This window comes from Aulostomus chinensis, chromosome 20 (genome assembly GCF_037954235.1).
Source record: "Aulostomus chinensis isolate RoL2024-O1b breed Wild chromosome 20, RoL_Achi_v1.0, whole genome shotgun sequence".
NCBI classification, from domain to species: Eukaryota; Metazoa; Chordata; class Actinopteri; order Syngnathiformes; family Aulostomidae; genus Aulostomus; species Aulostomus chinensis.
The window spans coordinates 16,574,085-16,596,703 of record NC_141339.1 but is presented as its reverse complement, the minus strand read 5'-3'; the positions used below and the strand labels follow the sequence as shown (position 1 = coordinate 16,596,703).

At 39.9% G+C, this 22,619-nt stretch overlaps 2 protein-coding genes across 2 annotated transcripts; both read right to left on the bottom strand.

Moving 5' to 3' along the window:
- Positions 1-1,722: 1,722 nt before the first annotated feature.
- On the bottom strand, positions 1,723-9,162 carry LOC147243036 (stonustoxin subunit beta-like). Its single transcript, XM_086189138.1, has 4 exons — positions 9,040-9,162; positions 7,121-7,223; positions 4,820-6,289; positions 1,723-2,504 (listed from the first exon to the last, which is right to left on the bottom strand). Exons 1-4 carry the CDS (start codon positions 9,160-9,162, stop codon positions 1,942-1,944), a joined length of 2,259 nt encoding a protein of 752 aa, XP_086045264.1. The 3' UTR covers positions 1,723-1,941.
- Positions 9,163-11,365: 2,203 nt separating this feature from the next.
- On the bottom strand, positions 11,366-17,591 carry LOC147243035 (stonustoxin subunit beta-like). Its single transcript, XM_086189944.1, has 4 exons — positions 17,473-17,591; positions 17,202-17,313; positions 12,877-14,346; positions 11,366-12,197 (listed from the first exon to the last, which is right to left on the bottom strand). The coding sequence occupies exons 2-4, from the start codon at positions 17,302-17,304 to the stop codon at positions 11,647-11,649; spliced, it is 2,124 nt and encodes a 707-aa protein (XP_086046070.1). The 5' UTR covers positions 17,305-17,313; positions 17,473-17,591; the 3' UTR covers positions 11,366-11,646.
- Positions 17,592-22,619: the final 5,028 nt, after the last annotated feature.

The following is a 22,619-nucleotide window of genomic DNA, read 5'->3' as shown; positions in this document are numbered from 1 at the left end:
TAAACAAACGGCCATCAGCCAGTCACTGCGTCGCTTCTGCTGCAACAGACATCAAGTACAGATCGCAGGACAGCCTCTACCAAGTGGCATCGTAGTGGTTCACTGGAGGTCATCACGGAGTAACAACCCTCTCTTATGGCCATCATGATATCTGCCTCTGGTAAACTCCAAGGCCTCAAAAAGTAAAGTACATCTGAATTTTAAACAGTTTTTAGCTACTGATTTTCAAGACCCATTCTCAATATTTTGCTGTCAAATTATCCTGTTGCTTTAATCTCCTTTACTGGTGGTCAATTACATTTTATTAGGTTTTAAATAAATAAGTACTCCCTCTCAAGAGCATCCTAGATGAATAAAAATGTGTGCAGTGTCTGGTTTTGCGGGGAGTTGATGTTGGGGCTACATTTGTCTGTGCTGCTCGGGTACTTTCTCTTATCTTCTTAGGCTTCCTGATCTATGACCAGAACAAAGAAAAAAACCTGCCACACAAGGTTAAGTTGTGGTTATTGAGAATAAAAGTATCTGCAACATAGGACAACACTGTTACCATTTCCTGAGTGGTAGAAGATACTCATTTGCCCTGATTTCTCAAGAATGAATTTTACCACATCCATCCATCTTCTTCCACTTATCGTGTGAAAGGTCACGGCCTTCAGGTGAGAGGCGGGGTTCACCCTGGACAGGTCACCAGTCCATCACAGGACCAACACATAGAGACAGACAACCATTCACACTCACAGTCACACCTACGGTCAATTTAGAGTATCAATCAGCCTCGTCCTCTCTTGATGTCTTTGGACTGTGGGAGGAAGCTGGAGTACCAGAGAGAACCCACACAGGTACAGGGAGAACATGCAGACTCCACACAGAAAGATCCTGTGCCCGAGCCGGGACTCGAACCCAGAACCTTCTTGCTGTGTGGTGACAGTGCTGACCACTGCACCACCGTGCAGCCAATTATACCACATGATCACTTCAAATTAACAACAAATAAAGAAATAATGAAGGGAAAAAAATACATAAATATTCTGTTAAGAATCAAGTTAGCGACACATTTTAATGAGTATGCTGCTTGGTAAATCACAGCATCAAGATAATTTCCTGATATGATGAATTAACTGATGAAGCTTGACGATATCATTGGATGATCTGTATTTAAACTCTTTATGCAAATATTAGTTCTAGTATCACCAAAGACATTAACATCAAAAAGATATAAGTACCCCTCAGCATTAGCATCAATATTTAGAGACACAATCTTGTACCTTTTTTTGTTGCGGATGTATGGTTGAACATTACACCTTGCTCCCAAGATTATGCGCACTAGTATATGAAATGAAAACATAAATACTATTAATTTTACTTTCCAATTACTATTGGCCAGTAAAACAACAATTGTTTTTCATTTTTTTTATTGCACATGGAGCTACATTTGTCATCGCCACATCTGAAGCGTATCAGTATTCAGGGCCAAACTTGGAAATACTGAAAACTACATAGTCAACATGTCATATTGGACCTATTTGGAAAGCATCATCACATTGGTTTTGTTGCGTTTACTCCTACATTAATTCATTGTAATAAATGAATGCTGAGTTTTGAATGATGTGCACAGCCATAAAATAAAAAGTTGCAAAGTCACTGAGTTAACAGCGCATTGTGGGCAGATTTTTTAATGATCTTTTTACTTGGTTAAAACATCAACCTTGTTGTTCCTTTGGACCCAAGTGCATTCAAGCAAATCCCTGTTTAGCAAGGCTAATATCATCATCATCTATCAATATGTAATAAATCAAGAGATGTAAAAATTATGATTATGATTATGCTAAAAATACAATATTTATTGGATTGAAGGAGCTTGGATGCAAACTACAAATACACTAAAGTAAGTAAACCTAATTTTTGTTCAAGATCAATGCTTGGGTACTTTCTTGTGTTCCATCACTGCTTCTCTTTTTGAACAGGGCAAAACCACACATAGCTGGATTGGTTGTTCATGTAGCAGCCTGGGTAAACAGGCTCAATGAATCTGGCGTAGTAAGTGTAAAGGTGAGTGAGACTGTTGCCAGAAACTTTGTAAAAGGACAGACTGCTTGAAGGCCAGTCCAGATACACGCCAATGTGTTTGAGGCCAGTAGGGGGAAAGGTACCGTGCCACCACTGATTATTGTGGCCTGCAAAGATTCTTGGAGTGGGAGCATAGTAGCCAAAACACCAAGATATGGGATTACCTCCAAGAAAACACTCCGCTCCTTCTCCTTTCCTTTGAATTTGCTTGTATGTGACACCTACCGCAACATCACCATCAAAATCTTCACTCCACTCAATCTCCCAGTAACAGCGCCCAGTAAGCCCCTCTGTACCCAACACCTGAGGGCAAGTGTCGAACCTGTTGGGGAGATCAGGATACGACTGCTGTGCTCCATATGTCGCCTTGCTGTTGTCATCAGAAAGAGTGAGCTTGTTGTTCACTGTGGCTGGGTCCAGCTTGAGAGAACAGGCATCTGACAGACAGAGGAAAACAAGATTTGTTACGAGTCATCAAGACATGAAAACCCATGAGATACCTGAGTGAAAAAACATAATGCTTTTGGTGGTGGTAAAGGTGTTCTGTAGTTCAGAAAACATTTTATTGTTTATAGACAATAAATTATTTGAATGACAATCACTGCTTTGAAATGCCTTAATAGAGTTCAGGTCTTATTGCTCTGAGTAAGATCTTAATCATGAATCGATCTCACACTACTAAATGCTAATAAACATGTTGTCAGTTTAGTTGGCAACATTCGGTTTAGGGGGGCGTGATTAGCATTTAGTGCATGTTTCATGCTGATTGACCCACTGTCGCAGAAATACAGGGCACTTTGTTGTTGTTTTTTTCGAACGCTTTGTTTTGTCCATAACTTTACAAGTTTTTGGGTTATCAAAGCTCTTCTGATAACTTTTCATCTGCAGCACATCTGCCTTTTGAGTGCATATTTTTGTCAAAAGTGTAAGAAGAGTTCTAAGAAGTAAGGTTTTCATATTGCAAAATTTACCGTCAACGAGCCTCCTATTGACGGATGTGCAAGAAATTTGGTGCAGAGTTTCAGGAGAAGAAGATTTAAATTCGTGCCAAGTTTCATGTGAACTTACAGACCAACATTTATCAATATATAGAGCACCTTTGGTTTCTTCTGTAACATTTATTTATTGATAACTTTTGAATTTATTAAGAACCCAATTTGCACCAAATTTGGTATCTGTGTTCGGAGGTCATTTGTAACACCTGAGACAAATTTCATGTCAATTTGACCAACATTTACCAAGATACAGGCACTTCTGTTTTCGACTGTAAATACCTATTTAATGATAACTTTTGAATTTTTTGAGTCAAAAAAGTTCTTTTGATAACTTTGAATCAATGGTGCAATACCCAGTGCAATACCCAGTGTAATGTTGGCAGATTTTTTATCCAAAAAGGACAAACAGCCCTGGAGGACTTGAAAAAGATTTTCAATTGTTTTATCACGCTCTCTGTCACACGATTTACCCCAAATGTGGCACACCCTTTTTAAGAACTCATTCCAAATGTCTGGACCAGTTTTCACATTCATCAGGTAAACCGTTGTGAAAATATACAACACTTAATGTTTTGACTGCAGGTGTAGAGGGTTCAGAAATTGCCTCTATTTATAGTTTGCACTAAAACATACACCCCCCATTTTTTTAAAGATTTATCAGAACTACACTAACATCACATTACACTTTGTATGTGATTCCACATCTATTAGACTACCAAGTCCTTAGATGGCGCTATTGCGCTCCTGTGAAACAGAAGAGGAACAGTGTATAGACTTGGCCCAGCGCATGCGCAGTCAGTAATAAAACGCTGCTGGCTGAGCAACGCAACAACAAATTGATGTGTCTGTTCCTTGTCATTCACAGGTATTAAAAATAACTATTTCTGGCAATCCTCATATGCTAAACTAACGTGAGCGATCGGAAACATGTTTTGTGACTTTTTGGGAGTACCTGACTTAAGATTGGACCAGTAGTTTTATTGTTTTGTCGAGTTGAAATGTGGATGCACAGACAGCACACAGAAAGCACACGTGGTGCGCGTGCACAAGCGTGCGTGTGTGTGTGCTGTGAATGTGTTGTTTTGCTCATGTATTTGAGCTAATGGTATGAATGAATGAGTGATTGTTTATTGAATTTAAGAAATGTAATGTTATTGTTCATTGAATCTGATCGTTCTGACGGTCTTAAGTTTAAGTATGTGTAATGTGTAGTAAGTAATCCAGGTTGGGTTATTGCATTTTTTTTGGAGAATGTTTTTTGGTATTAGTTTGGTTATTATTTGCACTTTCTTTCTATGAAGAGTATTATGATTTGGGTTATTGTTTTTTTTGATAGTATTGTTATTGAATTTATTGTGAAGTATTGTTAATGATTGAATGTTTGGACTGGAAATAGTATTTCGATATTGAAATGATTATTGTGATTACAGTATGGAATTGCCGAATTAATGTGTTTTGATAACTGAATATTTTTGATGATTGTCAGTAATAAAACGCTGCTGGCTGAGCAACGCAACAACAAATTGATGTGTCTGTTCCTCGTCATTCAAAGATCACCTTATTGACTCACGGTGCTCACTGCCTGTGAATCACTTGGACCGACCCAGATATTCCCTAGGTCTGGGGCCGGTTATACAGGGCATAGATTGGTTGTAACTTCAGAAGTTTTAAAGGTAATAAAATCTGCTGGTACTAGGAACGACGTTGCTTTGCACGTCGGTCCCAGTACCTTTGGACTTGGACGTCTAAAAACTTACACCAAATCAAGGCACTCTTGTCAGAGATGGTCTCCACCTGGGGGACTTCAGGCCTTGAGAAGTCATCGGTGACCAGCGTGCCTTCCTTGTAATGGTAGATGGTCGCTCCTGTGTGTTTCTCATTTGCTATCGCAGCTATAAGGAATCGGACACTGGTGCTGCCCTTCAGACCCATGGCGATGTCACGGAAAGCTTTGGCTTTTGCTCTCATGTCGGCCAGCACAACTTCTGAGAAGTACCACGGCTCTTCAGTGTTGCTTGTTAATTGAAGTGAATCCAAGTATTTGGCCATTTCGTCAATGTAGGGGTCAGTAGTTTCCAGTGAGGTGAACGCATAGCAGAGAACATGGTGTACTTCTGGATCAAGGACCACTCGATCCAGCTCAGACTTGTTCTGGACAATTCTTGTGTCAGCTCCCTTCATCATTTCAATGCAGGACCACATGACAGTGATTTCTCTCTCTTTGTTATCCATCCACAAGCTTAGTTTTTCATGACTGAATGGCGACGTCTCTCGGTCTCTAAAGAGCTTTGCTAATGAGGTCTCATCTTCTTTACCTTCACGGATGGCAGGAATCTTCTTTGCCATTGTCTGTTGAAGAAAACTTGTGTAATAATTACAGAGTTTCTTAAAAGTACCCACTGTTTTGTGTATCTCTGGAAAATGATCTGCCACACTGTCAGCCAACGCATCGTTGCATCTCATCTCCATCTCACGCCCATCTTCTATAGCATCTTGAGCTTTCCTCACTATTCCAACGCTGAGGTCACTCATCAGCTCAGCTGCTTTGGAATCCAAAGTCTTCAGGGGCATCAGCCAGACGTGCACTGGGGCCGCATTCTCTCCACTTCCTCCCAGTAGTTTAGGAAGGTCCACAAAGGTCTTCACTGCCTCTTCAAATGTTGCAGGGTTGCTCTCTAGAAGGAGATCTCCATAGAATTTGCAGGAGAATTTATTTGTCAGAGCTTTTTCTTCATCCGTCAGCTTGATGTCAACTTTCCCTCCTACGTCAAAAGATGGAATCTTCTTAATCAAAGCCTGCATGCTGCCCTCAATTTTCTGGACATCGCTCGCCTCCAGCTTCTCACTGTCAAATACAAAGAACGCATTTGCCCCATAAAGGATGCCGGTGACCACATGTGTCGCCAAGCCTTTCTCAATCACTTCAGTTTGGTGGGTGTCCAGGGTTCCAAGAGAGGTCATTGACAGCTGTTTGAAGTGGGTGGTAGCTTTGTACTTAAATGTCACTCTGCTCTGATTCTTGTATCTCTTCTGGTCATTCAGGTATTTGGCAGATCCCTCAAGTTCAATAAGCCCACCAAGGAAACTGGCCTTCAGGGAAGCATCAATATCCAGCATGGAAGACTTGGATTCAATGGTGTCAGATGCAGTGATGCTAAACTGACTGTTGCGCTGAGGACTCATGGTTGTGTGCTTTTGGAGAGTAGATTCATCCCACAGTGTGAACCCTGCAGTGGGAAATCAAACATGTTTTAAAGTATGATACCCAATTTGCTGACATTGACGAACTCCCTTCTTATTTAAGATCCCACTCATCTAGTCCCACACATTTTCTGATTTATTTAAACAATTAAGAACCAGCCTCAGAGAGCCGATTGTCCTTCAGTCACCACCGGCACACTGATATTTTTGCTTCTTCATTTTATGTGGGACTTTCGTAAAAAAAAAACCACTCCAACATATTTTTAACCACATCCTCAACCTTGAGCTGATATTTGGTGTTTAACTTGCACATTTCATAGTTCTCCCGCAAAAACATTTTTTTGGGATCATTACTTTGCAAATTAAATTCATATTCCCGGCATCTGTGAGCAGGTAAAATTCTGTTTTTTATTGTCATTCAGTATTTGGCAGTGCTGAAGCAAAATTTTCAGAAGCAATTTTTATCAATTTATCATTTCAATGAAATGCTTTTGTGACATTTATCATCTTTTGGATAGCGCTGCGAACTCTGAAAATTAATTATAAATAGGATAATGAAAAATGAAAAAAAAAAAAAAGAAAAAAGGTTGAGGCCATAGTAAAACTGCCAATTTAGACAAATCTAACTTGGTCTGTTCAGAGGGTTGAAGTCCCCTTGTCATGCAATAGCATCATATGAATGATCATTGTATGAAGAAAACAATGTATTTATAGTACTTAACGATATCATAGGTGCAGAGGTCTATTAAATCTGTTCCCTGGCAAAACAACTCGATGTGCTACTGTGATGATAAAATAAAAAAAAAAGAGAGATAATTATTCATCACGATCAATTAATCATCATGGTCGAGTCTGACCTGGAATCAGTTCACTGCTCCAAGCGTTGTACAGCATCCCGATGGTGAAAGGTTGACCCAGTGCAGCAAGTGTCATGATGATATCTGAGGACATGATGGCAACCTGTTGAGGAATAAGATCCAAACATACATCAAATTGAACCCACAAGCATCAACATTTGATCAAGTGAGCTCTCAACAAGTGAGTCTTAAATCTACAAAAGATTTACAACTTATGGACTTAATCGATTGAAAGTCCATTCCTGCTGTGTGGGCGGCATGGCTCAGAGGTCGAGTGGCCTTCTAGCAACCAAGGGTTGCTGGAACGATCCTCACTTCCCCCAGTGAACATGTTGAAGCCTCTTTGAGCAAGATACTGAGCCCCTAATTGCATAAATGGCAGCTTCCACCATCAGTGTGTGAGTGTGTGTGTGAATGGGTGAGAGAGACGACACCATCAAGCGTTTTGAGTGCCGCTAATGTAGACAGGCGCAATCCACAAATAAGTACATTTACCATTTACCATTTACTCTGCATCCAGCCACTTGTCCTCACCTGATGAAGTCGTGTTGTCCAACTGAGGTGTGAAAGTCTTGTTGACGAACTGGAGCTTCCAGCCTCAATGTTTGTGTTGCTGCAAGCATGGTTACTTGTACCCTCTTCTTCCCTCCTACATTTCAATGGTATATGTTGTTTTAAAAAATACTGCTGAATTGGCACTGTCATCACTTGTGTCATGTGATACATCCCCCCAACCTGCCACACCAAAGTATATATTCCTCAACACAACCACAGACAAGAAACAGAAGATTTTAAAATATGTGGCCTTTTTGTCATTTCATCATTATAAATTTGCCTGAAAAGTTCTTAATGTCATGGCGAGTTTTGTTTCAATTTTTTTTCTTTTTCTTTTTACATGTAAAAAACAAATGTATTCATACATTTCAAAATCCACATCAATAAACACATCCTCAAAGGAGAATAATGAAAAATGGAATGAATTATAAAAAGAAAAGGAAAATACATGTCTTTTCATGCCCTCCCAACCTACCATGCCCCCTTTCACACCATTCCTTATTCCCACGCCCTTCCCCCTTTCCTCAAAGGGAAGCTGGTATCTTAAATTAATCTTGTTAGTCGTTTCTTTTATGTTGTTTTGGTTTTTGCTTGCGTTTCCTTCCACTTTTTAATTTACTCCGTCTTTCTATAAATGTGTTTCCTCGGCTTCATATGAAACCGCACATTCACTACAGTAAACTCCAATGCAGTTTGTAAACCTTCCTATATTCAGCTCATTTACAGCTAGAGCGTGTGTGTCTGCTGACAGACCACCCAACAGCACTGTGCTGCACCAAAAGATCCAACGGCAGTATTACATCATAGATCAACAACCGCCTTCTCGCTTCAATCCAAAACAGAGCAACTGATGAGCAGAACCAAAATAAATCATCTGTTGTCTCTCCCTCCTCTTAACAGAATGGGCAACGTGGTGTTGTCTCCTTCCCCCAGATTCATCACGTTTTTTTGCAGCTAAATACTTATAAATTAATTTATATGAAAAAATATCTTGTTCTTGTATCTGTTGTTTCATGCAAAGTTGTGAAGACTTGATTCCATAGGACTGGTATGTCTAACCGTCTTTCCCAGCTGTCAAAAATTCCGTAAGGTATCGCCACCATTTTTTTTTAGCTTGTAAATAAAAAGTTTACAGTTCTTCATTAATCTCTGTTTTTTTAACCATCTGGTCTGTTTTATAGATGGTCTATATACTGAGTGTGAACCTGCAATTATGTTCATGTTTTCATGTCATCGTTGTGGTAAGGCTCCAATTACTTGGTTGTATTGCGGCAGAGTGCACACTGGTCCATGCATTTGTGTTATTTGTGAATATGACATAATTCTCCCTTCTTCATTTATAATTTCTTTTACAAACATGATACCCAGCTCCTGATTCCAGCATTCAGCTGGCAGTCCAGCCAACCTTTGCCCCAAGACTCCGGTCCAGCAAATGGCAGTGACCCCCAGACTCTCTGTGCCTCTTTGCTCCGCCCCCAGGCCGCCATCCTGAGTCTCCGTACCCCTGTTTCACATTTGCTTGTTTTGTTTGTTTTTGGTGGTTATTGTGTTGTCCTGCCCCCGTCAACTTACGCGAACAGTATGATGTCGTTTCCTGTGTAGTGTACTAGCCGCCTTTTCCTTCATCACATTCCTCAGGAGGTCTAGAGTGACCCCCCCCCCTCGTGACACTTGGTTCTGACAGAGGAGCAGAACAATCCCCTCTTGACCTTTCTAGCGATAATTCACCACGTACATCAACCCAGTACTTTTGCTTCCCCGTCATCAAGATGTGTACCAGTCTACCAGTCTTCAATAAAAACCAAAAATATTACAGTGGTGAAATAATTACTTTGACTGTATAAATCCAATATCAAGATAACTCCAGTTTGAAAGACTATGTATATATGAACAAGTCTGAATAGGAATACATTGTTATACAAAAAATAGAATATGATACTAGAAAGTGTAAATGTGAGACAAAGTGTGTCCTTTTCTATACTCTAATAACACAACATGCTGTTATCTCTTTTATATGTCAAAAATACTTTCAGCAGAATTTGTTAGTTTATTTTTAAAGACATAAAAAATTGTACTTCAGAAATAATTGATCGTCATCAGCGCAATTTTATCTCATCAATCCCTTTGATTGGGATGATCAGAATATTTCATGGTGGACACGTAAATCGTGGTCAACCACCACATGGTATGGTTTCAAGAACTTACTTCATGAGGCCGTGTCAGTTACAACCCCAGATTTACTGACAGATGGTTTAAAAATAGTCTTAGTTGAACAGAAGAAGCGGAAGAAGGAGTGAAACTACAGTTCCTCAGTAAAAGTTTTCTTGACCTATAAAAACTCAAGAAAGGAGGACTTCTAGTGACAACCCAGTGGCCCTTTGTTGACTCACAAATTACAAACTTATGCTGCCAGGATCTGTTTAAGCAATCTGTGAAGAGACCCCCCAAAGAGATTTGATACAGTTTGACCAATTTAGGAGGGATTTTGAATTTCATATTTCATTTTGATGACGCAAAAGGCATCTTTACAAGTCATTTCCTTTCAATCAACTTTGACAATTTGTTCAATGTGACTGATTCCCTCTGTAGTCTCATTCATGAAGGTTTTTTTGTTTGTTTTTTTCCTGTAGGTTGATGTGAAACATGAACAAAATCCTAATTTATCGGTTACTTTCATTGCACCATCTCCAGGACTAATATTGCTGGAATCTTATTTGGATGAATGTCAACTGAAAAAAAGGACTTTCCATTTCTTATTCGAATGGTTTAGAAAGCTGTTTTAGCCGACTCAGCTACTGTAAGTTAAAAACTGTCTCGATGTTCTCCTCTCTGGATGTCAAACCATCAACAATGCCATGAGATTTTGGAGAATATTATCTTAAGTATCTGGGGTAACAATGCTCAGGAAGTAGAGTGGATATCTAGTTCCCAAAAGGTCTCAGGTTCGATCACCTGCTTCCCCTCAAAGTATTCTCTTACCTAGATACTGAACCCTGCAATGTTCAGTGACTGGATGTGTTATCTTTTACCTAATACTGTACATAGTGAGGACCAAAATGTATTTTTAATCAACAGAGTGAAGACATTTAGTTGATAAATACTTTTTACAGTTGGGGTTAAATTATATTTTGGTCAGGGTCCGGGTTACGGTCAGGAATGCAGCTGTGATGGTAATGGTTAGAGTAAGAGGCCAATTAAGGAATGCATTGTGTGAATGAAGGTCCTCAAAAAGATTTAAGTCAAAGGGTGTGTGTGTGTGTGTGTGTGTGTGTGTGTGTGTGTGTGTGTGTGTGTGTGTTAGAGAGAGAGAGAGAGAGAACTAGAGGCAACCAGCTCAGTGCTTTGAGCATCGGAAAGCAAGAAACCTCAAAATGTACCTGCTGTTCTGGTGCCTCACATTCAATCAGATACAACGAGATTCATTTTAAGATTTGTGAGGCACTCATTTACTGTACTTTTGAAGAGCTCTGCTGAGTTGCTGCCTCTTTGCCCGGACGAATGTCCACAGATGTGTCTGTGTGTGTCCTTCAGTGCTTTGGGGCAATGTAGAATAGTCAGCACAGCAAGAAAGTTCCAGGTTCAAGCCCCGGCTCGAGCACAGGGTCTTTCTGTGTCCTTTTTAGTATGAGGTGATAAAGCTAAGCTTGAGAATCAGTGTGAAAAGACAGACAGCTCACAGCATGCAATTCAATCTTTTATTAATCAGACATTTAAATGACATGCCCTTGAATTGTTGCCAACAAATTCTTTACACTTTGCATTTAATCATTTCAATGAGTATCTGCCTCTCAAAATCTCCTGAAAACACTCCATTGTGAAATGGACTTGTTCTGCATTGTTTTCATGAGAAGAATCCACGTGATTATGTTGATTATGGGGAAAAGTAGAACATTTCATGTTCTCAAAGGACAGGAGACGTAACACAGAAATACTCAAGTCATTGCTCTGAACAGCAGTGCTTGAGTCCTTTCTTACTGAACTGGACAAAAGCACACATAGCTGGATTGGTTCTTCATGTAGCAGCCTGGGTAAACAGGCTCAGTGAATGTGGCATAGTAGGTGTAGAGGTGAGTGAGACTGTTGCCAGAAACTTTGTAAAAGGACAGACTGCCAGCAAGCCAGTCCAGATACACGCCAATGTGTTTGAGGCCAGTAGGGGGAAAGGTACCGTGCCACCACTGATTATCGTGGCCTGCAAAGATTTCTGGAGTGGGAGCATAGTAGCCAAAACACCAAGATATGGCATTACCTCCAAGAAAACACTCTACTCCGTCTCCTTTCCTTTGAATTTGCTTGTATGTGACACCTACAGCAACATCACCATCAAAATCTTCACTCCACTCAATCTCCCAGTAACAGCGCCCAGTAAGCCCCTCTGTACCCAACACCTGAGGGCAAGTGTCGAACCTGTTGGGGAGATCAGGATACGACTGCTGTGCTCCATATGTCGCCTTGCTGTTGTCATCAGAAAGAGTGAGCTTGTTGTTCACTGTGGCTGGGTCCAGCTTGAGAGAACAGGCATCTGACAGACAGAGGAAAACAAGATTTGTTTCGAGTCATCAAGACATGAAAACCCATGAGATACCTGAGTGAAAAAACATAATGCTTTTGGTGGTGGTAAAGGTGTTCTGTAGTTCAGAAACACTTATTTTTTGATTATTTACAGGCAATAAATTATTGAAATGACCATCACTGCTTTGAAAAGCATCAATATATCCATCCATCCATGCATTGTCGTCCACTGATCCTGTTAAGGCTCATGGGGGGACTGAAGCCTATCCCAGCAGTTTTTGGGCAAGAGGAGGGATTCACCCCACACAGGTCGCCAGTCCATCGCAGGGCCAACACATACAGACAAACAACCATTCACACTCACATTCATAGCTACGGTCAATTTAGAGTATCAATCAGCCTACTCCCAAACTGCATGTCTTTGCACTGTGGGAAGAGGCCCGGAGAGAACCCATGCAGGCACTGGGAGAAAATGCAGACTCCACACAAAAAGATTCCGTGCCCGAGCCGGAACTCGAAACCGGATCCTTCTTGCTGCGAGAACACAGCGCTAATCACTGCACCACCATGCAGCCTCTGAAAGGATCTGAAAAGTTACTCAACATATTGGCAGTTTAGATAACATTCAGTTGTCAAAATCTCAAATTTATCTGAAATGTAAAAACTAAATAATTGAAGAAAAAACTTACACCAAATCAAGGCACTCTTGTCAGAGATGGTCTCCACCTGGGGGACTTCAGGCCTCGAGAAGTCATCGGTGACCAGCGTGCCTTCCTTGTAATGGTAGATGGTCGCTCCTATGTGTTTCTCATTTGCTATCGCAGCTATAAGGACTCGGACACTGGTGCTGCCCTTCAGACCCATGGCGATGTCACGGAAATCTTTGGCTTTTGCTTTCATGTCGGCCAGCACAACTTCTGAGAAATACCACGGTTCTTCAGTGTTTCTTGTTAATTGAAGTGAATCCAAGTATTTGGCCATTTCATCAACGTCGGGGTCAGTAGTTTCCAGTGAGGTGAACACATAGCAGAGAACATGGTGTACTTCTGGATCAAGGACCACTCGATCCAGCTCAGACTTGTTTTGGACAATTCTTGTGTCAGCTCCCTTCATCATTTCAATGCAGGACCACATGACAGTGATTTCTCTCTCTTTGTTATCCATCCACAAGGTTAGTTTTTCATGACTGAATGGCGACGTCTCTCTGTCTTCAAAGAGCTTTGCTAATGAGGTCTCATCTTCTTTACCTTCACGGATGGCAGGAATCTTCTTTGCCATTGTCTGTTGAAGAAAACTTGTGTAATAATTACAGAGTTTCTGAAAAGTACCCACTGTTTTGCGTATCTCTGGAAAATGATCTGCCACACTGTCAGCCAACGCATCGTTGCATCTCATCTCCATCTCACGCCCATCTTCTATAGCATCTTGAGCTTTCCTCACTATTCCAACGCTGAGGTCACTTATCAGCTCAGCTGCTTTGGAATCCAAAGTCTTCAGGGGCATCAGCCAGACGTGCACTGGGGCCGCATTCTCTCCACTTCCTCCCAGTAGTTTAGGAAGGTCCACAAAGGTCTTCACTGCCTCTTCAAATGTTGCAGGGTTGCTCTCCAGAAGGAGATCTCCATAGAACTTGCAGGAGAATTTATTTGTCAGAGCTTTTTCTTCATCCGTCAGCTTGATGTCAACTTTCCCTCCTACGTCAAAAGATGGAATCTTCTTAATCAAAGCCTGCATGCTGCCCTCAATTTTCTGGACATTGCTCTCCTCCAGCTTCTCACTGTCAAATACAAAGAACGCATTTGCCCCATAAAGGATGCCGGTGACCACATGTGTCGCCAAGCCTTTCTCAATCACTTCAGTTTGGTGGGTGTCCAGGGTTCCAAGAGAGGTCATTGACAGCTGTTTGAAGTGGGTGGTAGCTTTGTACTTAAATGTCACTCTGCTCTGATTCTTGTATCTCTTCTGGTCATTCAGGTATTTGGCAGATCCCTCAAGTTCAATAAGCCCACCAAGGAAACTGGCCTTCAGGGAAGCATCAATATCCAGCATGGAAGACTTGGATTCAATGGTGTCAGATGCAGTGATGCTAAACTGACTGTTGCGCTGAGGGCTCACAGTTGTGTGCTGTGTAAGTGTTGTCTCATCCCACAGTGTGAATCCTGTGGAAACATCAAACATGAAAAGCAATTTAATAACATCGACAAAATCCCCTCCTATTTAGCTTCTTAAGTTGTGCAATGCTGTAAGTACATTGAAGGCAGAGATTTCATCAGTATTTATCTGAGTGACATATGTCATTGGCAGTGATCATCTTTTGGATAGCGGGCTCTCTAAAATCGTAACCCTTTATAATCCCATATTGTCTGCATCTTTTTTCAGTATTTAAAGCTGACCAAGATTCATCTTTCTGTTGATCCAGTCAAAACAACATCATGCTTATTTAATGATAAATTTCTGAGAAGGAGAGATACAACTTCTCACTTCTTGTTTGTAACAACTGCTACAGTAATTTATCTTTGCAGGAACCATGCAAACAGCTGTAAATACTGAAAATATTTTCAGTATTTTTCTTTCATTGACCTTTGGGAACTAACATCAACTCATATCTTAGATGCTGCAGGCCTTTTTTATTCCAACAACTTCTCAGAGACTGCTCCTGCTTGAGGTTTCTTCCCTAATGAGTTTCTCATTGCCACATTCAACAAGTTTCTCGAAATATCCAGCCTCCTCAATGTGACAGGTACCTTGAGAAAGAGGCATTCATGGTAACTTGTTGGGGATATAAAACCTTTTGATCCATGAATCTTGTCCCTTTACTTTTCCTTTTGCAAATCAACAAAAGCTGACTTGGCAGAAAAAGAGGTTTGTAGTTTTATTGTGAATCTGGAGTCAAATTCACTTGATGAATGTCTTTTCAAGTTGGACCCCAATCGTGTGAATGTTCAGGTTTGACCCAGTGTCCCCAAACCACCTCCCTCTTTAGCCGCTCCCAAGACCCTTCTTGTAGCTCTGTCCAGGTCTAGAATATAGGCAAGGCAAGGCAAGTTTATTTGTAGAGCACAATTCATACACATGGCAACTCAAAGTGCTTTACAGTTGCAGAAAAATCTGAAAATCACAAAAAGGCAGATAAAATCATAAAACATAAATAGAATTATTAATTTAAAGAAAAGGAGAAGAAAAGGACAAGAGTGCAGATAAAATACTTTCAGCTGTCGTATGCACAACTGAACAGAGTAGTTTTCAGCCTGTTCTTAAACATTGTCACAGTTGATGCCTGTCTCATATTTTCTGGAAGACTGTTCCAGATTTTGGGCTGCAGAAAACTGGAAAGTAGCTTCACCGTGTTTAGTCCTGACTCTGGGCCCCTGTAGGAGACCTCTACCTGAGGTTCTCAGAGACCTGGAGGGCTCATATGGGTCTAACATGTCAGAGATGTACTTTGGTGCTTGACCATGAAGAGACTTGTATACAAGCAGAGCTGTCTTAAAGTCTATTCTCTGAGCAACAGGAAGCCAGTGCAGAGATCTGAGCACTGGACTAATATGGTCGTATTTTCTGGTTCTAGTCAGGACTCGAGCTGTAGCGTTCTGAATGTATTGTAGCTGTTTAACAGCTTGTTTAGAGATACCAGTGAGCAGGCCGTTACAGTAGTCTAACCTACTGGAGACAAATGCATGGATTAGTCTGTCCAAGTCTGGTTTAGACACTATACCTTTGATTTTGGCAATGTTTTTTAGATGGTAAAAGGCTGCTGATATTACTGACTTTATGTGGCTGTTAAAGTTCAGATCTGAGTCCAATATTACCCCCAGATTTCTAACCTGTTGTTTTGGTTTTAGAGAAAGGGATTCAAGGTGACTGATCACACTTTCTCTTTGCTTCTGTGGCCCAAAAACGATTAATTCCGTTTTTTCTGAGTTTAGCTGGAGAAAGTTGTTTTGCATCCACATGCTTATATGTTGGATGCAGTGGAAGAGTGAATCCACAGGTCCATGTTCACCTGCTGTCAGAGACACATAGATCTGAGTATCGTCTGCATAGTTATGGTAGGACACATTATGGCTGCTTATTATTTGGCCTCATGGAAGCATGTATAGGTTGAACAAGAGGGGCCCCAAGATTGAACCTTGGGGGACACCACAGGTCGTGGCCATTTTGTCTGAGGTGCAATTTCCAATTTCAACAAAGTATGTTCTCTCCTCAAGATAGGACTTGAACCAGTTTAGAGCAAAACCCGAGATTCCTAGCCAATTCTCTAGCCTCTGTAAAAGGATCTCATGGTCAACTGTGTCAAAGGCAGCACTCAAGTCAAGCAGGACTAAGACTGAGACTTTGCCTTTGTCTGTGTTTAGGCGGATGTCATTTATCACCTTGATCAGAGCTGTCTCAGTGCTGTGGTGGGGCCTAAAGCCAGACTGGAAAGTATCAAAAGCATTGTTGGACAGGAGAAAGTCAGTGAGTTGTTGATAAACAACTTTTTCGAGGACTTTTCCTCAGAATGGCAGGTTTGATATGGGCCGGTATGCAGACACCTGTGTGAGTTGATGTTACGGCTAGGTAGCTTTCTGATGTTTTCCAGCAGGTACCTTTACCAACACCTTTAATTTGATAACAGTTCCTCAACAACTACGACTACTGTCTTGTGGTACTGATAAAAAAAATCCATAATAAGAACACAAACATGTTACATATTGGGTAGGAAATCTGAAATGTTCAGCTTCCTGGCATTTTTCACACTTTAAAAAAAGTCATAATTTGAAATTGAAATGGTTTGAAGAAATTTGGTTGGACTTCATTTGTCCATTCCAACTGGTTGGAGTTACATTTTAACATCTCTGCAGACGTTTTGCAACAAAAATATGAGATTTGCTCCACTGAAATTTGGTATTGAGCAACAAGACATCTTTTGATACATGATAGCATTCATGACACACACTAGGTGTCAGAAAACAATTGAAATTTTGTACCCTACAACCAGAGTGATGACATTATTCCACTCTTTTCGCTTTACCTGGAACCAGTAAACTTTTCCGAGCATCGTAGAGCATCCCAATTGTGAAGGGTTGACCCAGTGCAGACATTGTCAGGATATCTGAAGGTGCTCTTGAAGTCATGATGACAACCTGTTGGGGATCATAATGCAATGTATGTCAAACTGCACCTACAAGCATCAACATTTGATCATTGAGTTTGAAAGTGTAACTGTTTACCCTGGCATAGAGGAGGCAATATTGGTGTCTAAAATCTAGCTGCTTATCTACGTCCAGCCAGTTTGTCCTCACCTGATGAAGTTGTGGCGATCAGCTGAGATGTGAAAGTCTGGCTGACCTCTCAGTGGAGCGTCCAGCCTGAATGTCCATGTGGCTGCAAGGTTATTTATACCCTTCAGAGTTACTTTTCTTCTGAACTTTCCTCCCAAATGTCATGGATGCAATGATGCAACATTGTTTTATTCTGCTGAATTTGCACTCTAAATTCGACCCATCCCATCCTACTCGGTCAGTTTTTGTTAAACCAGCATTTGTTTTTTTCAGAAAAGAATAAGATGCATTTTGTTGCTCTGTACTTGTGACATTTGCAATGACAAAAAAGTTGAATTCTATTCTATGATTTTATTCAAGTGTAGTATTTCAGCCTGTAACTTTTTCATTCGTTATTTTGCAAAAAGTGTTTCTCAGTTCCGTGCCAAGTTATGCTTAACACGTATTTTATGAAACATCAACAGTTAAATTATGCGATGGGTAGTTTTAAAAAAGAATACTTTAAAGTTGAGAAATACTTTAGAAATGCAACAGTGTTTGAGGAAAGATTTTCAGTATTCTTTCCACCTTTGGATTCACACAAATTCACGTGAGTTTAAAACATATTTTGAAGATTTAGTCATCATTTACCCTTCATTTTTATCCGTCCATCCATCCGGCTGGCTGTCCATCCAGAGGAATGTCAACCTCATAGAAAAGATGTTTTGTTTACCCGAACAAATAAAACTGTCACAATCATTAATTTTTTTTGAGTCACAAAGATTATGTTTCAACAAAAAATGTTCAATTGTCAATATGAAAATCTCCCACTGATCAATAAACTTCCATTTAGATAATCTGTTCTCTAAATTTGATTCCTGGAAATTATTTGGATCTTTGAGGAAGTGGTCATGTTTTTTTCATGTATTTCCTTTGAAACTTCGAGATTTTGCTGACGGATGCCTGGGAATAGTGTCAGTGTTTCAGATAAAGGGGAAGAAGAAGTGAAACCACCGTTCCTCGGGAAGAAAAAAAAAAACATTTCCTGACCCGTACAAGGGTCCACTGAAAAAAACTCAACAATGTTTTTTCCAACTGATGTTTCATGTTGTTTTGTGTGTGTGGACAATGTGATAAGATAAACAGAGACTGGTATGTGTTCTTTAAAAGTCATATCCCCACTTGTATGTACTCCGGTTTGGAAAATAATATGAAGACTTATTGCATTAAAAAACAATTAAAACAAATGATATTGAAAAATGTTCCTGATCGGCACTATAGCATTCCAGACTTTTGCACATTGACAACAAGACATGACAAATATCTTGGAAATTCTGACTGCACACCTACAAAAGTATAGGTTTACAAAAAAAAAATATATATATATATATATATATATATATATAATAAATATAGATACTTTTTTTTGTACAACAATATTCTTGTAAAAAAATAACTCGATTTTAGACAGCAATCCAACCGTTGACACCAGGTGAATCTAAATGCTGATCCACTCTCTCGACACAACATCATCCAAATTTGTCACTCAAGTCAAAAATTTGCATATCTGAGCCATTCTTGTCATGTTATTTGCATCATTTGCACCACCTGGCAAGAATAGACATGAAGTCTTGTCTATTCGCCTCTCAACATAGACTTTACATGTAATCTCAAAGTGCGAAAAATTTGCATCGCATTTGGTGTGAACGCACCTTGAGAGTTAAGTAGTGTGTGGCACTGAGAAGCCAACAGGGCATGCGTACAAAAAGTGAGCAGTTTGCCTCGATGGTAAGTTTACTGTACAACAGTTACTTTGTGAAATAAAAAGAAAATAACTTCATGACGTAACGTTTCCCATGACGTGCCTCATTGTGTCTGTCATGCTTGACTGATATTATCAGTGACATGATAGGTTAGCAAGCTAAAGAAAGTTCCGGATAACCTAGCTTAAATATTAGCTACCTTGCTAATCTATTAACTATTAATTATTAATTATTTAGTCAGTCACTGCACCATGAACGATTTAAAGACAAGGTTACAGTATCTCAAAGGAATATTCCAATCACCCAGGCAGCTGCATGCTACCAGGCTCGGTACGACCAGAGCAAATGAAGATAATGCTTCGTCACTGTTCAGAAACCGCTGTGGGCTGCATTTATTTTCAGCAGCATGTGGACTGTGCTTTTTTACGTGTGGCACTGGGGAGGAAAAAATGCTTCTGGTCAAGGTTTTCACTTCACTGCAGGAAAGTAAATGTGAACGCACATTGAGAGGACATCCAAGAGGCGCATTTCAAATCGTGTCTTACCAGAGACTTTGACAAAACTGTTTTCCACCTGCCTATTATCCTCAGATATACACTTCCTGATGTCTGAATAAGACACTGCTATATAACACACACCAATAAGAGCCCTGCAACGAATTCTACTTCAATAAATGTGTTACTTTGTAAATGTCGACACTGTCAGAGAGACTTATTTGTGCTTACTGAGATGATAGAAGGTGTTGCTCTTCAATTTGAATCTTTGTAACAAGTGTTTGGAACTACACTGAAGTCATCAATAGCAGGTATTTTGTCCTTTATTAAAAATATTTTTAAAAAAAAGGAATTAGCTGAATAGGCATTGGTCGGGCCCTACCTTGTGTATATGTATTGTTTCATTGTTTTACAGTCTACGACAGTGCAGTTTGCGACAGATTCAGCATTTCTTTAAAGAGATTTCTCTTTGAGAAATGATTTCCCAGCATTTATTTACTGTTTGGGCCAGAGTCTCAGTAAGTAAGGAGAAGGTCCTGTTCAATCATGAACTATCAAGGAGGTCACACTGAGTAATGGACTCAAATAATTGACTACATTTCAGGTGTTCACAGTTCAAAAAGTTTATTATAAAACTGTCCAAAAGACAGGTAAAGTTATCCAAAATACAAATGAAAGGCAGGATCAGTGCTCTCTCGTTGGAAAAACTCACAGGGAAATAAAAGCTGGAGCGCTGACACATCAGTACAAGACGAAATGACACAGGACAAAGGGACAGGGTCGGTGTTCATTCCTTGATGAGACAACTGGACAAAGGTCTGACTCATTAGGGGGGCAGGGCGTGACCACACATGGACGGAAATTAGACAGAGTATTTTTCTTCATGTGCAGATCCCCAAAAAAGAAGCTCAAGTGTTTCCTGAATGGTATGTAATCCAACCATAACATTTCATTTGTTCTTTATTTTCTTTCAACTGATTTCCCCAGAATAAACTGAACAAAATCACTTAAAATTTTACTATGATACAGAAATTAAAAAGAAAAGGAAAAAGGAGTAAAATGCTCATTCCAGTCAGTTAGTTTCCCCCATACTTTAGTGAAGATATTAGATTGGAAATAATGTCTACCTCATGTTAATGTTTCATCATTTATTAGCTGGGCTCTTTATAATTGTAAAATCTGTTTAATTTGGCTTGATGCAATTTGTTTGAAAAATATCACACAAATATTTGTTTGAATGAAAATAATAGCTTTAAATTGTAAAGATATAGCTTAAAATATTTATTATATGTTGACAGGCTCACAGTTGTGTTTTGTTTGAGAGTGGTTTCATCCCACAATGTGAACCCTGCAGAAACATCAAAAACATGAAAAGACATTTTTTAACATAGACAAAATCCCCTCTTTATTTAAGATCGTAAATTTATTCAAACACATTTCCTGAAAAATGAATGTGAGCCCCATTCTTCTTACCACTAGACATTGTTATCTTAATTCTGACCTGAAGTCTCCCTTTAAACAATGAAAATTCGCCTCAACACAGACGACTGCCTTTTAATTAGGTATAAATGAACAAATAATTAATTTTAAAAACATGTGATCTTACACATCAGGTTAGAAATCTGAAATTTTCAGCTCCCTGGCATTTTTCACATTTCAATCTCAATTTGAAATTAAAATGGTTTGAAAAAAATTAGTTGGACTGAATTTGTTGGACCTTTCTTCCCAAATGTCATGGATGCAATGATGCAACATTATTTTATTCTGCTGAATTTGCACTCCAGATTTGACCCATCCCATCATACAGGGTCATTTGTTCTTTAACCAGCATGTTTTCGTTCAGAAAAGAATCAGATGATATTAATTAAGTATACTGTAGTATTTCAGCCTGTAAGTCTTTTCGTTGGAATTTTGGAAAAACTGTTTCTCAATTCCTCAGGGCTTTCTTCGCAAATGTCATGGATGCAATAATGCAACATCATTTTATTCTGCTGAATTTGAATTCTAGATTTAAACCCATTCCATCATAAGGTAAGGTAAGATAAGAAAAACTTTTATATGTCCCTCAATGGGGAAATTGGCACGGTTACAGCTCCACAAACAGAGGTGTAGCAGCAAAAAAATTACAAGGGCAAAAACTTAAAAGGGTCTCCGCCCTGGAGTGCCTCCAGGCTCAGGCCCTAATAAATAGCAGAAACTGGCGGCACGGTGGTGCTGGTGGTTAAGCACTGTGGATTCACAGCAAGAAGGTTGCAAGTTTGAGTCCCAGCTCAGGCACAGGATCTTTCTGTGTGGAGTCTCCATGTTCTCCCTGTTCCTGTGTGGGTTCTCTCCTGGTTCTCCAGCTTCCTCCCACAGTCCAAAGACATCAAGAGGGGACGAGGCTGACTGATACTCTAAATTGACCGTAGGTGTGACTGTGAGTGTGAATGGTTGTCTGTCGACATGTGCTGGCCCTGTGATGGATAGGCGAGCTGTTCAGGGTGAACCCCGCCTCTTGCCCGTAGCCACTGGGATAGGCTCCAGCCCCCCGTTACCCTTAACAGGAATAAGCGGGAGAAATGGATGGATGGATAAATAGCAAAAATTATCATAAACTACAATAAACTATAACACATTATTGTTACAAACCCAGCTCGTGATGTGGAAGAGGGAGGGAACACACACTCATTCTGATGGTTGGGATTGGAGATTGGAGTGCCTTTATTGGTAGACAAGTGGATATTTTCACAGGCAAAAGAAAAGGGCCGCCAGGTGCTGTCAAAACAATGAAACAAATATAGCCAAAAAAAATCCTAAAAAAAATTTTCGTCAAAATTTTGCAAAAAGTGTTTCTCTGTTCTATGACAAGTTATGCTTAACATTTATTTTATGAAACATCAACAGTTAAATTATGCTATGAGTAGTTTGAGAAAAAAAGAATACCTTAAAG